Source organism: Cygnus olor, chromosome Z, assembly GCF_009769625.2.
Source record: "Cygnus olor isolate bCygOlo1 chromosome Z, bCygOlo1.pri.v2, whole genome shotgun sequence".
Taxonomy (NCBI): Eukaryota; Metazoa; Chordata; class Aves; order Anseriformes; family Anatidae; genus Cygnus; species Cygnus olor.
The window spans coordinates 50,372,476-50,389,283 of NC_049198.1; the positions used below are offsets into that span (position 1 = coordinate 50,372,476).

The 16,808-nt window shown below is 46.8% G+C and overlaps 1 protein-coding gene across 4 annotated transcripts in view; it reads left to right on the plus strand.

The window, feature by feature from the left end:
• Positions 1-16,808, plus strand: part of PSD3 (pleckstrin and Sec7 domain containing 3) — a 113,221-nt gene that overhangs the window by 14,704 nt on the left and 81,709 nt on the right. For all 4 annotated transcript variants that reach the window (XM_040540103.1, XM_040540100.1, XM_040540102.1 and 1 more), the window contains exons 2-3: positions 2,352-2,460; positions 15,043-16,108. In XM_040540103.1, coding sequence (XP_040396037.1) covers positions 2,457-2,460; positions 15,043-16,108 — 1,070 coding nt within the window. In that variant the 5' untranslated portion in view covers positions 2,352-2,456. The remainder of the gene's footprint in view (positions 1-2,351; positions 2,461-15,042; positions 16,109-16,808) is intronic.

The following is a 16,808-nucleotide window of genomic DNA, read 5'->3' on the forward strand; positions in this document are numbered from 1 at the left end:
GTAAACTGAAAGATCGTTCATTTCATCCTGTTACTGGGTGGTGCAGAGGGTGTTGTGAACTGAAATCTTTTTCAATGCTTCATGATAAGGTATAGGCAAACACAGGCATTTGGAAAATGTGTTTGCTGACAAGGAAGCTTAGTGCAGCAGATGTCTGTTAAGTCTTGAAGAGCAGTGCTGAGGGATCGAGATGCTGTATCTCAGAGGTGTGTAGATCAGAAATTTCTGATTGTTGAGGAACTGGACTGCTCTGTGCATTTTATTTACTATTTCATTCATGTGTAGGTGGGATTTGGCACCAGCCAGAAGTTTAGCCATCGCATCCCATTGCATCAACTGCGTAGGCTGAATTTTCATCTGGCTCCATAAGCTGCTTTTGACCAGGTTATCTCAGACTGAATCTTCTTCTGCGTGCTCTGTGTGTACCCGTTCCTTTCCCAGTTCTTCCTGCCCCATATCCTGTGAATGAACACATCATCATGGTCATGATATAATTCGTCTTTGTGCTAGAAAGTCTTTGCTCTATTTCTCCATGCTTTTCCTGAAGTATTTGGCCAACTAGAGTTAGGAGGTCCATCAAAGTAGCTATTGGAGCCCTAGTAATGGATAGTTAGGCCAGTGAATGATAAGTACATCCAAGAACCTCATGTATGACTGCTCAGTTATTACACATGTGAGCTGGACTCAATTCTGCAGAACTGGTTCAACACAGAGGTGTGGGAGAAGTAATAGGGAAAAAAGTCCAGGAAAGCCTGGAGCAGTTCTAGGGCACGGGGCAAGATGGTTATTTGTCAGTGTGGTCTTAGAAGAAAATGTAATTGTTGTAGAGCTGGCCTTGGGGGAACGTATAGATTTGTGATTCCATCCATCTCTGATTAAAGAGCCTTGACCGTGTGTTGCTGTGAATTATGTCTCCTGTACTTTGAATTTCTGTTTGTAGCTGACGCTTACTCTAAGGTATTTGTTGGAAGTGCATGAAAGTTATTATTGTCCTGGGGGGCAGAATGTTCCATCTGACTTTTTTTTTTTTTTTTTAAAGTATTTTTGTAAGCTAGGGCTTTTGCCAGCGTGAACCATGAAATGACTTGATAAGCTGTAAGAACTGGCTGCCTGGCTGCCTAAGACATAGGATGTGAATACAAAGGTCACCGAAGAATTTATAGAGTTAATGATTTATTTCATCTGTCACTTCAGACAGAAGAATTACAGGCTCTGTCTTGCCCAGCTGGATAGCAACTTAAAGCTGACTGCAGACAGTATTTGCACTACACTTTATTGCTGGTGTATACTTCATCGTGGAGATTTGATTTGTCCTCACCTGTGCAGAAAAGTAATTTTCATGTTAGTCGTGCAGCCTCTCTTTCCTCTGAGAAACTGGACCTTTTTCTTTCAAATTGCTTCGTATGAGTAGGAGGCAGCGGGTATGTGCTGGTGGCACCAGGCCCGCGTGACACCAAGATGCTTTATCTGCCTGTCCATCCGTCCTCCCAGGTGCTCCCCTGGTAGCCAGGAGGACCACCCTGAGCCTCCTCATGACTGCACAAGCAGGTCTCACTTGTGTGGTGGGATCATAAAAACAGGATGGATTGTCATCCTGATTTAGGTGGTGGTGGTCAGGCACAGGCCTGGGACCCTGAGGACAGGGAGGACAGGGATTGTAAAACATCACTGGCCATGTATTTGCTTGCCTTATTATCCTTTTTCACATTTCTGACCCTCCATGTTGTAGTCCTATCTACTCCCTTTCTTCACCCCAGTCTCTTCTCAAAAAAAAACATCCTTTCCAATTTTTTTTTTCCCCATAGGTCCCAGTTTTGTGACATCCTTGCTTGAATTTACTGTTTCTGATACTGATATTTGGATTCAAGAAATGTTTGGACAATGTTGTCAGACATATCTGATTTTTTGACGGTCCTGTGCAGATCCAGGTGTTGGCCTGGATGACCCGTGTGGATCCTTTCCAACTCCAAATATTCTGTGATTCTGTGCTATGGCCTAGGCACTTTCAGTCTTACGTGGTGTAACTGATATGGTTAGCCAATGCTGCTGGCCTTGCAGTGCCTAAGACTGCTAAAGGGGCGCGGTGTTGGCTGCTCTATCGATCATTGCCTGATACTGAAATGTTTGGGTTCAAAGACTCAGAGATGAGCCCTTCAAAGGCAGTGTGAGTTCGCTCAGGTCTGCTGTTCTTGATCTTAGCGGTGGTAACGGTGTGATGCTAATAGAGATAAGTGAACAGTTAGCACTTTGAAAATCCTTCCTGACAGCCCACCTGAATGGATTTCGTGTTCCTGCTGCCATTTTTTTTTTTGCTAAAAGATAAATAAGCTTTGTTTATTTTGACTCTGCAGGCAGAAGCACTTGTGTGGGATAATGATGTATCAGCTCACGCCCAGACTGTTGCCAAGGCCAAATATGAATTTTTATTTGGCTTGGAAGAAGAGAAGCCTTCAGAAATGGGTAAGTGCTATTTATCACTAATGTGTGCAAAAACATCCTCTGAAGGCCCTCAGGAAGGAATTGCAGAAGCTGCTGCTGAATGACCCCGCAAGGGCTTGCTCGCTGTGCTACGCTGCTCTTCGCTGGCACGCATTGCAAGTACCAGACCAAAGGACCCTGGTGGTTTGGCCACAGCAAATGGTAGCAGTTCCTTGTCTTATGCCCCCACCTGTCTCTTTGGCTCACCTGGGCCACCTTGATGTGATGGTGGGGACTTGGGTGCCGGTCACACTCAGCCAAGGGGCTGGCGGAGGAAACCTCAGCCCTTCTCTGCAGTGGAGCCATCTTAGCCACGCGTCTGCACTCTGCATGCCAAAACATGGCTCTGCCTGGCAGTCCTTCCAGGAATGTCCTTTGTGAGCTGCACACTGCTGTTCCTACAGCTAGAGGTAGATAAGATTTTAATTTAGATATTCGAGGTGGTACCTGAACTGCTCCCTCCTCTGTATTTAGTAATTCATGTTATCCAGACGTAGTATCTAATTTTATGCCTAAGGATCAATCTTGTTTCTATGTTTTTCTTGTAAACAGAGGGCGTTTTCTACCTTTTCCCAGTCCAAGCTTAGAAGAAAAAAAAAATAGTAGTTACTATACCTATTTCTTTTGCTTCATTTTAATTACCACCAATCCCTGCCCTCTTTGCAAAAGCATTTCCTCAGGCTGTTCTCTTTGCACCTTGATCCTTTCTAAATTGCAAACTTTCTGGAATGTCACTTTTAATTAAAGAAGATTCCCTTCCTGCCAGAGAAGGGCAGCACTCTGTACAGAAACAAGCTGTGTATGGTCTTCCACTTCAGTCAAGAGGAAAAAAAAATAAAGAGAAAAAAAGAAAAAGCAGAAGTGAGCTCTGGAAAGTGACAATTTCTCCTGGATTTTCTAAATTATTTCTTCCACTTGGGAAATTGTAGTTGCAGAGCAGGGGGAAAAACAAAACCACACAGATGCTCCTGTTTAGGAGTTTTGAAAACTTACAAATTGCCACAAAAATGTATATCACATTATTACATGAATCACAATGACCTCATTTCTTGTTTGGGGAGAGACAATGTGAGAGCACCGTCAGCAGGCATTAGTACATTTCCGGAGATTGGCATTAAATAAAGCATGCTGTGTCTAATAAATCCAAGTGAATCTATTGTCATTACTAACCAAAACAATTATCAAATGTGATGAGCATTCTGTGCTGCATGGGTACTTACAGTTAAAATAAAGGGCGGCTTTATTGGCTTAAGTGTGTACTTTGCCATATTTTTCCTGCGATGCTTCTTGCCTTGTTTCTGAATCTCCTTCTGTACCTTTATTAATCAGAAACTACCAGTAGGGGCTAACAGTCAGTGAAAAGGGAGTGAATTCCAGGGAGAGTTTCCAAATATTTAAGTGGTTAACGTCTCACATCTGTGAATTGTACCCCACAACTGTGTTGTAAAGGTGCTTTTTCTATACCATTATGCCCACAGAGTTAATGACTGTGATAAAGACCAAGCACAGTCTCAGAAAGACTTCCCTTCCCGTATGGCAGATTGGTCCTTCTCCTTTTAGCAGATTCACAGAAGTCGAAATCCAGATGGGACCTAGAAGAGTCTTCTCGCCCTGTCTCCTGGCCAGCTAGACCTGTACTTGGCCAGCCTGGGATTTGCAGCCCCCTTTGTCCCTTTGGCTGTGATAAAGGTCTGCCAAACTGTACTGCTTCTGCTGTGTGTTTTCCCAGGATGAGAATATGTGCTCTCCTCAAGGCCCCTGTTCCCCCTGCCCAAAACTCAGGTTCCCTGCTGCACAGCATTGTGCCTACCCAGGCTGGTTTCTTGCTATCACAGGCAAAGGAAGTCTCCTTCTCCTGGAAGATGCCTGGCCAAAATGGATGCATGAGAATGGTGCTGCCCCTTCTACTTGTTTTCTTCAAGGTTTCAGTTGCTTATTTACTGGAGGTGAATGATGACTGGGCTGGCTCAGATCACAGTAGTACAAACCCAGGACCCTGTGCACATAGTCATAGTTTCCTTTGATTTAACCTATGTTGAAGATGTTATGGCATATCTGCAGGGGGTGAAGACTGTTTCGGAGGAAGCAGCTATGCCTGAAAGTCTTTCTGTCCTTCTCTCTGTTAGATGGGGAAGGGAAAAAAACACCACTGAAAATCCAAACCAACCTGCTACTTTCTGAAGTTGCTTTTAAAATAAAGACGACATGGTTTTCATGGGTCAAAGTATGTAAGGTTTCAAACAAATGAGTGACAGCAATAGGGCCCAGGAGCAGCACTGGTGTTTAAACTTAATCAGGAGAACAGCTTGTCGCTGTGGGCAGTAAAGCTGAACTTTCATTTATCTGACCTAAAGAGGTTTCACTCGTGCCTTGGCTGGCCTCAGAAAATGGGAACATAATACATAAGCTGCCGAATGGCTTAATTAGTTCTGCCTCCCAGTTTATCCTTTCTCTCAGACACAGCCATATTGCCGAAGCCCTGCTGGATGCTGTTGAGAGTATGATTTTTTTAATTGGGTAGTGAAATACTTGCATTGGAGAAGACACTTCACAGAGAGGGACAATGACTGGGGGATGGTGTAGCAAACACTTCTCTTTGCCTAGGTCTCTCTCTGGAGACAGCAGGCTGTTAATAAGCTGCTGTGCTGATTTTTGCCTTCCAGGTTTAAGCTAGTGGTCATTTTCACAGGTGAGAGGAGAAAAAAAAAACTGGTTAAATGTGTGTAGAAGAGGTGTTTCATTGCTATATTCAAATGTACGTGCTAATAAAGCTACCACATTGCAAACAATTCCTCTTTTTTCTCCTTCACTGCCCTCAGTCTGTTTTTATTTGGGAGATTTGCAATCCCAGATTGTCTCTGTACTCGCCTCTTCGTCTTCAGCGTGTGACTCTCCTGTCTGGCTTTCCTTTCTCCTCTGTCCCTGGTTCTCCTCTGTCCCTGGTCATCCTCCTCGAGGCAGGGGGGTAGATGTATCAGCACAGAAGCAGGCCCCCGGACCCTCGTTGTGTGCAGGGAGGATGAGGGGACATGCATTTTCCTTCAGAAGCTTGCTCGTGGGGCTGCACCGTGCCGCCTCCACAGCCTCGCGGCCCTGCTCCTCGGTGGAACCCCAGCCTTCTGCCTCCAGCAAAAGAAAATATTTTCTAAAATCTGAACTCAGCCGGAGCGGACAAGACGTCTCCACAGCCGTGTTAACATAAAGGGCACTTGTATGGGTCTGGAAACATATCCTCCTCTGGAACTGGCCATGCAAACAGTGGTCTCTATTGAGCAGCTCTATCTCTTAGGCTTTGGCAGGCTGCAGTGTACTGATTATTATGACTTCGCAGTTCATACATTTAAATACCAAAAAAAAAGAGTTTTGACAAAATGAGTTGAAAAAGTTCTTCCTCAGGGAAAGAAAAATAGGGGGGGGGACACCCTACAAAATAATTGCTTAAAGAAACACGAAATCCAAGACCTCCCTAATCCCTGTTATTTGACAAAAGAAATCCAAGGGAGTTGTTAAGAAGCAAATATCTTCTTAAGATTCATGAACAGTCTTTTCTCTGATACTTCTAGGAGGGGAAAGCTTTCACCCCTCCTCTGTAACTAAGTGTATAATCTCATTCTTCACAAAAAAAACCCTGTACAAGTAGTTCCCGGGTTGCTATGCAAATCTGGTCTTTCCCAACAGCTGCTGGAAGGAGCTTGTTTTTGAATTCCTGGTGAAACAAATAGCTTTTTGGAAAGCCTGTCAGTAGCTGTTTTGTGTACAGTGAGGTGTCATGAGGCAACTGAGCTCATTTAACAGCTTGCTTCTGCCAAAAGAGATGGTCCCAGCCGCATGCTGCCGCGGATTGTCTCATGCTAGCTCTTGTGCTCATCTGTTTTCTTAGCAAGTGTAAGCCAGCAAAAATGGAGTAAAAAAAAAAAAAAAAAAGGTCTAAAAAAAAGGTTTAGTTTCTCCTGGCAGTGCATGCTGAATCACCTTTCCAATGGTCAAACAGTGCCAGAGCTGACATGCAGAAGAAAATGAAATATGTACTTTAACCCATGCCACATTACCCATTCCTGAACTGAATCATGGAAATGAGTGCATTTGCTCTAGAATTTCTTTGGCTTCTTTCAGGAGCTAAGGAAGCACATGGTGGCTCTTTTTTTTGTACACCCTTTTTCACAAAATCACAGAATAATTGAGGTTGGAAGGGATCTCAGGAGATCATCTAGTCCAACCTCCCAGCTCAAGCAGGGTCCCGTTGAGAACATTATCCAGTATTGTGTCCAGACGGTGGCCCTATATTGCTGATTTAAGCAGCCTTGAGAAAGTTACCCCGTTACCTTTCTGTAAAATACATATTGCTGACTTTCTAGGTTGACCTTTGCTCTTCTGCTTTGCTTTCTTTCTCTTCATCACTTCCAGTCATGCATGTCCAGCTCTGCTGCATCCTCCTTGCACTGCATAATGTGACACCTTCCCACTCTGAAACTTCCCTTACATCAAATTTGATCACATACTGCATCATTCTTATATTAGCACGGATTGCTAACTGCAGTCTTCCCCAGTACTTTAACCACATCTCTGTCCATTTCGATAACACCACCCTTTGTCATGTTTTCCTTTCTTGCTCTTTCGCATTTCCAGGCAGTCTTGAAGGTCTAGGCACCCTGGGCTGCTGTTTTCCTCTGCAGTTCTGCTTTCCTGTAAAGGTACAAAACAGTGTTTTCTGAGGGTTGAAGGGCTGCTGATTGCAAATCCACGTTGCAGTGACCAGAGCCTGTGAAGATGAGTATGTCAAATGTTCGTTTTAGGTATGTCCTGCAACATTTAACAGGGGTACATGCAAGACTGGATTCCTGCATAGCTAAAATCTGTGGTGCCCACACGCTCTTAATTGAAATTCCATCGTTCTGTCGAGCCTTCTTGAATCTGTAAGCTTAGTTTTTGTTCTTTCTGGGGCTCTACTGCCATTTCTGACACAATGAAGACCAGCAGGAGTTTTTAAGTGGTGGTTTGGTATCACCACATTTTATCCTAATTGTCCCTGATGTTTGCTGTCTTCTTTGGCTGGCAGTGAGGCATTACGCGAGGTCCGTGGCTCTGCAGGAGGAAATTGCATGTCTTGTGACCTGCACTTGAAAGCTGGGTAGTTCAAGTTATCGTAACCTACAGCTGCAGGGAGGAGATTACCACATCCTTGACTCAGTAAACAACAAAATTGTTTGAAGGCCAAGGGTTTAGTACAAATAATAGTTAAAACATGGGCTGTTTGTTTATTGTTTTTTTAAGGTGCAGAATTAAACACTCAGCAGCTAGGAAATGCCAGAGTTGAGGCAGTAATTACCTCCCCATTTGTGGGCTGCCGGCTGGAGCGGCGGAACGTCCTGACACCAAATGCACAAATATTTGGGGGCCTGGTGATGCTGGCAGCCCCTTGGTGGTGGCTGGCCTTCTTCGGGCACCCGGAGCATACGGGGTGCAGGCCGAGCTCAGCAGCAGCTGAGCAGAAATGCTTTCCCAGAACAACAAAGCCAAGTCCACAAGGCACAAAAGGAGGGGCTCAGCTGGCTGACTTGATGGACCGCCGTATGTGGATATGGTGGGGCACAGCTGCATCGTCACTTATCCTCGCCATCAGCTCCGCTTCTCTCCTTTGCTACAGCCCTGTCATCTTTTGAGACAAAGGAGGTAGGCAGCACACAGACAGGAGCCTTCCATCATGTTGTAGCCTTGGTTTATCTCTAAAGGCTTCTGGAGAAACAGTATACTCTCCTGCTGCTAAAGGAGACATGATAATGAACATGTAGAAGACGTCTAATTAAAATTACATGGGTAGATGAAATTCTGGCTTGTTGCCACACTGTAAAACGTAACATGGTACAGCAAATATCTTTCCTATTCACAGTTCAACACTTTAACGAGCGCCTTCTGCTCTGGACCCCCGCGTTGTTTATTGACCACCATTCAGCTTACTGAGGAAGGGAATCTCATTCACCATGCTAGCTTGCTGAAGAGTACCCGTGCAACATCCAGCTGCACCTTTAGCAGCAAAGACTCTGAACCTGGGAAGTGCACGTCCCTCTATGCCCTACTTTTATTTTAGCTGTGTGCATAACTCAATATCCAGCTCCTGGGGTGCTTTGAAGACTGCTTACCCAGCTTTCTCTTAGCCCAGCTAATTGATCCCGAATCTCAAAATGCAATAAATGACATCCTCTCACAGGGGTGTGTCTAGTTTCCTCAGTAGCTGCTGCAAAGATGCAGGGTTTCTCAGATTGGTAAGCAATTGTGTGTTTTGTTTTTGCTTTTTTTGTTTTTAAGCCGTCATTTCTACCTTGAAGTCTGGAGTGGTTTCTTTATTTGAGAATATCTTTCCATTTAAAGTGCTTTTCGAGGGTTTTAAAAAGATTCTTTAAAAATACAATATTTTAAATACATAAATGCAAGTGGGTTCAGGGAGCTACAAAGTCTTCACTTTATAGGCGCTGTGAGTGAGTGTCAAAGCAGCTGTGGGTTGTCACTGCTCCAAAAGTTTGTGCTTTCAGCTTGAGGTTCTTAGGGAGCTTTTTAAATGTTTCTTGATATCACTGTATCTATCTGCACTTGGAAAATCACCTGTTAGGAGCTTCCTTTCTAAATCACAGCAATGGAAAAATTATAAATTTAGGATTCTTTTTGGATTTGCCATTTGAATTTTGAGCTTAATGCGTATATTTTCCAACTGTTTTAAACCAAAACTTAAGGTTCTTTCTGTCACTGCAGGCGGTGTGCCTTTAAAGAAATGAAATGCTTTGCGTATAACAAGACCCACTGACGTCAGGGTAGTGAGCCCAGTTTTTCCCTTTGTATTCCCTCCCGTTCCTCCTTGTGCTAGCAGCTGTTTCAGTCTACCCATTCGCTTTCCAGGGTAATGACTCTGGGGACCAAGCTATCTCACTGACCATCTGTGGCCCATGCAGCAATTTGTAGTGGATAATCCCTCACACTAAGCTCTCCCAGCACGTGCTGTATGTTAGTTTTGGACTGGGTCCTCTTCTGAGCTCACTGTGGGCCTGTGAGCTGCTGCGGCAGCATGCCTTCTTTCCTGCAGCTTGGGGAGCGATGAGGTGCCCAGTGGAGGGCTTTTAGTTCAGTGTGGTTTGAGTTACACCGGAGGCTTCCAAACCCCATTTACCACTGGGAAATGGCTAAAATCTGTAAAAAGGAATATGTAACTGAGTCTCAATGTTATTTACCTAAGGCTTTCCATCAGAAAGCACATGATGTGGAATACAGCTAGAAGACTTGCAATTGTGAAAAACCACACATGCATACGCACATATATTTTACATGCTGCTCTCGTCATTGCTTTCTTTGTGGACAGGCTTTACACTCATATCTCCTCCGTCTTCCTTTCTCAAGCAGTGACAACCTGCCTGTCACATCATCACCGACTGCAGGAGCTGGAGCTGAAGGAGCTGGTGGAGATGCTCTTGGTAAATGTACCTGGTGTGAGAGTGGCTGTCCTGTGGCAGACTGAAGGTTCACCTAATGCAGCCTCTTGTGGCCAAAAACCAGAATTTAGGGAACTAAGTAAGAACTACACAGAGCAGCACTTCTCTGGTAACTTCTTCCAGCAACCTGCGGGTCAGAGGTTTCCTGAGCAGCACGGGATGACCTGGTCCGTCCTAGCACTGGATGGACGGTGTCCTGCCCTGTGCCGGTCAGTTTAACTTCTGAGCTGTCAGCCACCACTGGGTCTGCGCCCTTGGGGCTCACCAGTGACCCTCTCTGGTCCTCTCTTTTTGGGGTGAGGGATCCCAGTCTGCATGGTCGTTTCTTATGCATAGGCTCATCTGTATCCTTGGCTCCCCTCACCTCCACTGTGTGTTTGCTAAGGCAAGCGTGGAGGTGGCAGGCATTTAACCTGTGCTTACTTTATAGGCACCTCTCCCTTACCCCTTCGCCCTGCTCTCCCTACTTCTGTCAGCTCCTGTATTTCCACCAACCTGATTTTTGCGTAATGCTGATGGCCCGGTGGCGGCCTGGCTCCAGCTTCCCCAGGTGAGCAAGCTGCCCAAAAGCCCAGAACAGCTGCAAGCTGCAGAAACCTGTGCGCCCAGTGCGTGCAGCAAGATATGGTCATTTGCAGTCTGGTTAGAAATCCTCAGTGCTTGCATCGTGTAAATCACTCAGCTTTGGCTAACACAGGACTATCAACGGCACGGAGAATGACATCATTTGGCAAAAGGGCTGCTGACGGTGGTGTGGCAGCATCCCTGCTCTCCCACAGGCAGGGGCCGCTCCAGCTCAGCCTGCGCAGGCACAGCTTTATAAATCCAAATAGTTTTAGTTACCACTGAAGTTGCTGCCCGAGGGAGTGCACGATACCTGTGGCTCCCCCTCTCTAGAAAGGTGCAGGAATGATACCGTGCCGTAACTGCTGTGATCTGTTCATTAACCTTTGTCACCCAGAGATCATTTCCTTGCAGTGCACCCATTGTTTTACGGCCCTAATTTGCCATTTACAAATAAAGGCAATACATGCCCGCAACAGGAGAAGATAAATGGTATGATTCTGCATGCAGTCTCACCTACGTGCTGCTAGTGATCAGCGCAAGGAGCTGCAGAGAAATAAAATGCAAGATGCCTGCACTGTTGTGTGAAACCTTCCAGCTCAGTAACACTGAAATGCCGTCAGGCGCCTTCTGCTCTGAAACCAGCACGCCACTCTCAGGATCACCATTCTGCCCCTTTATTCCTCTACGAACACGGTTATAATAACCGGCAGTTAAGCACAAACATCGCCCTGGCATATCATCAGGCAGCCTGTGCTGGAGGAGATTTTTTTTTTCCCCCTGCAAGCTGCCAAGGTGGACTCCTTAGCTCCGGCGATAGACTGAATGAGACTGCAGTTCCCCCATCAGTTTCATAATACTCAGAAAGCTTCCATTTACATCATTGTGTGCAGTGCAGGGCAGCAGCTGCCAGGAAATTTGAAACTATTTTGATTCCAGTTGACTAGAACAGCAGCAATTGAATTAGCTGGTATCGCTATAGATAAACTGATGATCTGTGCATTTTATTTCTTTGACCAATGGGTAACTGCTGGAGCTACAGTAACCTCTGTGAGTAAGGATACTGTTCAAGCAAATATATCTGATTTCTCTAGCTAGCTAATCTGTCTATCTATCTATATACTGTATAGAGAGAGAGACACACACCATTCTTTTGTAAAATGTACCTGTAAACAAAATGTCTGTCTATGCTTGTAACTTGTGTTTTGCTTCCTAGAATTTCCTTTTATTATGCTGTAGACAAGCTTGATTGAAATGGAGTGGCTATTTACCTATGAAATATCATATCTATGCCTGATTTAAGTCATGAATTCTTTCAACCTCTAGTCATAAGAAAGGCTGACAGCTGCTGTTAGGTTATATTTGCCCGTTTTCTCGCCACTCGCCCCCGTGCTGTTTTAGCTCTTTCTCTCTCCTTTTCATTTTTTTGCTTTGTTGAAAGAAGTCACCTTCAATTCAAAGTAGAAATTGGTGTTACCTGAGAGTGTGTGTCCTTTCATTGTTTGTTTGGTGGTGGGTATTTTTTTCCCTGCTCATCTTCAGTGCGGTCCTTAAATTTTGTTGTTGCCTTTCTAGCCTTGTTTGTAATGCAGTCATATTGGGGGATGGGGTTGCACAGGATATGCCAGTAGCTGCAGCAAGACATGATGCTGTGGTGGTGGATGGGAATAAGGGAGGAGTTTCCCTTAAAGAGCTCAAGCTCCTCCAGACTCGGGCACCTGAAGCGGTGCACGGAGCCACGGGGAAGGCTTTGCCCCTTCCAGGAGCAGGTGGTGGTGGTGGTGTGCTGCAAGGAGCAGAGGCCTCAGCAGCATGGTGTGTGGTGCTACCTGACGCAGGGGGAACAGGCTGTCGCTTTGGTGCCACATTTGATTTTTTTTTCATCAGGCACCGAATTAGGCAATGTTTCTCCAGGATGCTGTGAAGGCGAGAATCCCATTTGCTTGCGGTCACATATTGCAGCAGCAGCAGTCCTCCCAGAGCATTGCTGCTGCGACCTCAGGGTAGAAAAGGCCTTAAGTTTCTACTGTGAAGGTGCCCAGGTGAAGCACTTGCAGCTTGCACGTATGGCAAGCTCCTGTACGTCTCTATGTGCCTGTGTGTTCTGTACTCATGGCTTTTCCTGAGTGTACCAGGCTCGCCAGAGGGTTGTGTTTGCTTCGGAGTAGGTTGTGAAAGACGTTCAGGAGGAGAAGCAAAGCAGAAACTTGTTTGGGACTGTTCACTGCTGCAAGCGGCGGCCATCGGTGATGGATGGGGCATGCAGCAGTGTGTGCGGTATTCACTGCCAGAAATAAGGCCTCCTCTGTTTTCCCTCCTGTCAGTTCAGAAGCTAAGATAGCAATTAGCAGAGATGAGCCTGGCCCCTTGGCAGGAGCTGTGCGCGGTGCCTTGTTGGGGCTTGGCCTCCAGTGCGTGTTGGCTGCATCCCAGCCCCATGGGGGGCCGGGGGGACACCGATGCTCTGGGCTTCCTTCCAAGGGGCCCAGAGAGGCGTGTGGGTCAGAGAGAGGCGTGGGGGTCCAACTTGTGTGGGCACTTCCCATTGCCTTCCTTCGGGATGTGCCGAAGTGGGGGCATGGCCATGTGCTGCCCCACGGTGCCGGGGTTTTGGGGCTGGAGGGGCATCTCCCATGGGGGGCATTCCCTCTGGTGGGTCTGCAAGCTAAGAGATGCTGTAGGTAGAGCTGAGCCCTCCAAGGAGGGTTTACTTACATCTACAGTGATGGGGCAGCAACTGGCATTAATGCTGCAGCATTCCTAACCCTAGCATCGTGTGGATGTGTGACCAAATTTATGTACATTGGGGGCTGTTTATTTGGGGCTCCCAGTCACTTAGAAAAATCACTGTGCCTGGAGATGCTTGTGTGGAGAAAAGATACCACTGTCTTCTTCAGACTCATCTGGTACACCCACACCTGTGGGCTTGGAAGCTCTGTGACAGAGGCAGGCTAGCATTGCAGATGTGGACAGGGCATCCCTGCTCCTCACGGCCCCATGGGACCTTTCTCTTTGGTCAGAGGCTGTGTGACTTTTGCAGCAGAGGTCCCTGCTTTGCCCAGGCACTGTCCTCAACAGCAGCTGAGTCATGTAGGTGAAACCCGACCCACTGAAGTTTCATTCTGGAGTGATTAAATCAAAGGCATGGAGATTCTGGAGAACCTACTGGGGAAGAGGCTGTGGTTTGGTGTAGCCCGAGTCTGCCATTTTGATCCCATGCACACACACACTATGTGTGGTATTTACCCTGTGGATAGAACTACTGGCTAGTTAGCTGCCAGGTGTGACCTGCTTCTCCTTGTCTTCATAAACCGCTGGCAGATATATAGCCATGTTAGTGTGGTGCTGAACTCACGTTAAATTAGCCTCCATTTTACCTTGAAAATCATTAACCACAGCGATATGACTTCCCCCTCAGCAATGGCTTGTGGCCAGCTCAGAGAGGAGACGGGCATGGGTTTGCAGAGGAGCACCCAGTGATGCACCCCAAGCAGGGCAAAGTGTCCAGATGCAAGTGGGTGTGTGGTTTCAGAGCTGTCCCTCTTGACATTTTTCGGACTAGGTGTTTGGGTCTTGCCCCCTCATTGTTTGGTTTAAAGTAATTTAAACTCCAGGCTAGGTCTTTCTAGAAGTGTGCAGTGAACGCAGCTGCTTCTGCTTTTTTTCCAAAAGCTCAGCTCCAGCTTGGACTGTAATATCAGGTGGCCAGATATGCGTCAGTGTGCCATCCATGGGTCCCTCTGAGAACAGCTGATTCTGTGTTACCCGAGAACAATGGGAACCACTGGGTGCTCGGCTCCTTTGAAAATGCCACCATCAGTTTTCTCTCCCTCTCTGTTTACATCGGTTTGAAAAACAGCACGAGGAGGGAGGGGTAGCGAGCTTTTTGTGAAGCACTGAATTTACTTTTTTTAGCAGAAAATGTGAGCTACTCGGGATGCGTGTATTACTGCAACGTGACCTTCACTTACCTGAGTTGTTAAAGGAGGAGGGTAGTACTGGCAGAAAGTTTAATTGCCCATTAATTGCTGTATAATTTAACTAATTGGTTTTGTGGAATATATGGGGTGTGGCTGATTACCTTCCTGGTGTTTCATCTTTATAAGTGAAAATGACCTAGAAGTATTTTTTAAGTGAAACCACTAAATATGGTGCATGCTGTGGATGGATGTTAAATTTCTGAATATCTTCTTCCTTCAGCCTTTGTGTTTGGCGTGTGGCCTCAGACTATTCATGGGCCACAGGGACCCTTTCTGAAGTGTAGCAGACATTTTTGGCATTCCTTCCTCGGCAGTGCAAGCTTCCAACATAGGGCTGCCCAAAAACTCATATGCAGGAGGACCAGTTGTGGATAACTGCAGTGTGAGAGCATGCAGAAATGAGTTAAACAGAACGGTATTTTCCCTGCAGGGACAAACACAATTGCTCTGTTCTGAGAAGGCTGGGATGGGGTGGTTAGGCTTTTTGCTTATGCACACAGTAGATAAATCCACACTCTTTTTTTTTTAATTTTTTTATTTGGCAGGTAGTGGCCATGGAAGTAATACATTGCTCCCCCACACCATCATCAATGAATTTCCAGAGTACGGCACTATAGAGCCAAGTGGAGACACACTGAGGACATCATCAGAGGGCCAGGCAGAGCCTGTGACGTGCAGCCCAGAAGGACGGGACGGTCACCAGGTACCCGGCAGGCCTCCTCAGCCTGCGGCTTCTGTGGACGAGTCTAGAGCTCACGCTAAGGCAGCGCAGCTGCATGCTGCAGAAGAAGGCTTACAACCTGTGGGTAACGTGCCAGAGATTATGAAAATCTCTCGACGGCTAGAAGCAACAAAGGTGCAAGAGAGGGCAAATACTTCTCTTGATTCAGAGACGCACATGGAAAAAAAGAACGTTCCTGGCAGCCAAAATGTGCAGGCAGCCAGAGAACCAGTTCCAGCAGGCCAAGAAAAAACCTCAGACATGCTTCTTCCATCTGAGCGAACAGCTGAGGAAAAAATGCATTTGATCATAGGGAAAGATCTGGCTGCAATATGGACTGGAGAAAAGCAGTCCGAGTCCTTGCAAGCCACCAGTAATAAAACTGAGGAGGTCCACGCAGCAGAGGAGACAAGCTGTCATAGACCATCTGTGACAAACCTGGAAGCAGCCAGCAGAGTGGAGGGGTGGGCGCATTTCGAGGAGTTTTCAGTGTACAGTCAAGGCAAAATGCAAATCGGTCCTGAGAGGAGGCTCTCTAAAGAGGCAGCTGTGAGCAAACACGTAGAATTTCAAGGGGTGGAGATTTTATGGCTGCAAAAAGCAGAGGAGCAGAGCAGAAAGAAGCATTCGCTGCTGGAGACCGCATCCGTGGAGAGGAAGGCATTCCCCAAAACATCCAGCCACCCTGTGCCACCAATGGTCTCCCCGGGCTTGGTTACCTCGCCGGACAGTGCTTGGAGCGAGGTCTGGGAAGACCCCAGGCTGGGAGCTGCCTGTGGAGCTGCTCCTCTGGCGTTGCTTGATGAAAGTGGGGAGGATGAAGTTTTTGTGAAGGACAAAAAGAACCGCGGAGAGGAGGAGACCACTGTGCTAGTGAGAGGCCAGGGCAGGTGAGATGGCTTCTGGGGGTTGTGGGGCGCCGGATGAGTGTCTCTTACTGCGAGCGCGGGACTTTTGCCTACCCCTTTAGGAGCTGCTGGTTTGCCATCAGTGGCAACTGATGTTTGTCTGCAGCATGGTGGAAATGGTAATGGCTAGTGTGCAATGGTGGCCAGTGGGCTGAGTCCTGTCCACACTGTGCTGCTGGAGTTGGAAATCAAACTCAGGTTTGGAAGTGTGAAAGTGTCTCTTCCAGTCTGCCCAGTAATGATTGTGTGATGAAGCAACTCTGACAGGTGTAGCTAGGATGATGTGAAAAGCTGCTGGCTTCCCTCAGCTGGAAGGAAAGCTCAAAAAAATAGCCAGTAACCATACACAGTGCTCTGCCCGCCTGGTGCCACATGAGGGCCAGGCCCATGGGGCTTCTGGGCCGGGCTCTTGCTTTCCTCTCATTTTAGAGGCCTCCTCCAGCCTCCCAGAGCCTCTGGCTGGGCTTGTGGCTCTGGCCTGGCCATCAGGGATGGTGCAGGCAGAGAGTTTATGATTTCATGAATGCATTAGCAGCTGATGTTAACTGTTAGGCAATATCATGCCTTCCCCCCCAGTGCTTTTGCCCATAAGATTGTTTTCTTTCATGTCCCCAGGACTGTAACAGAGTGGAGAGGGAGATGGTGCCCATTGTGAGCGGAGGTGGTGTAAGGTGCTGGTGGA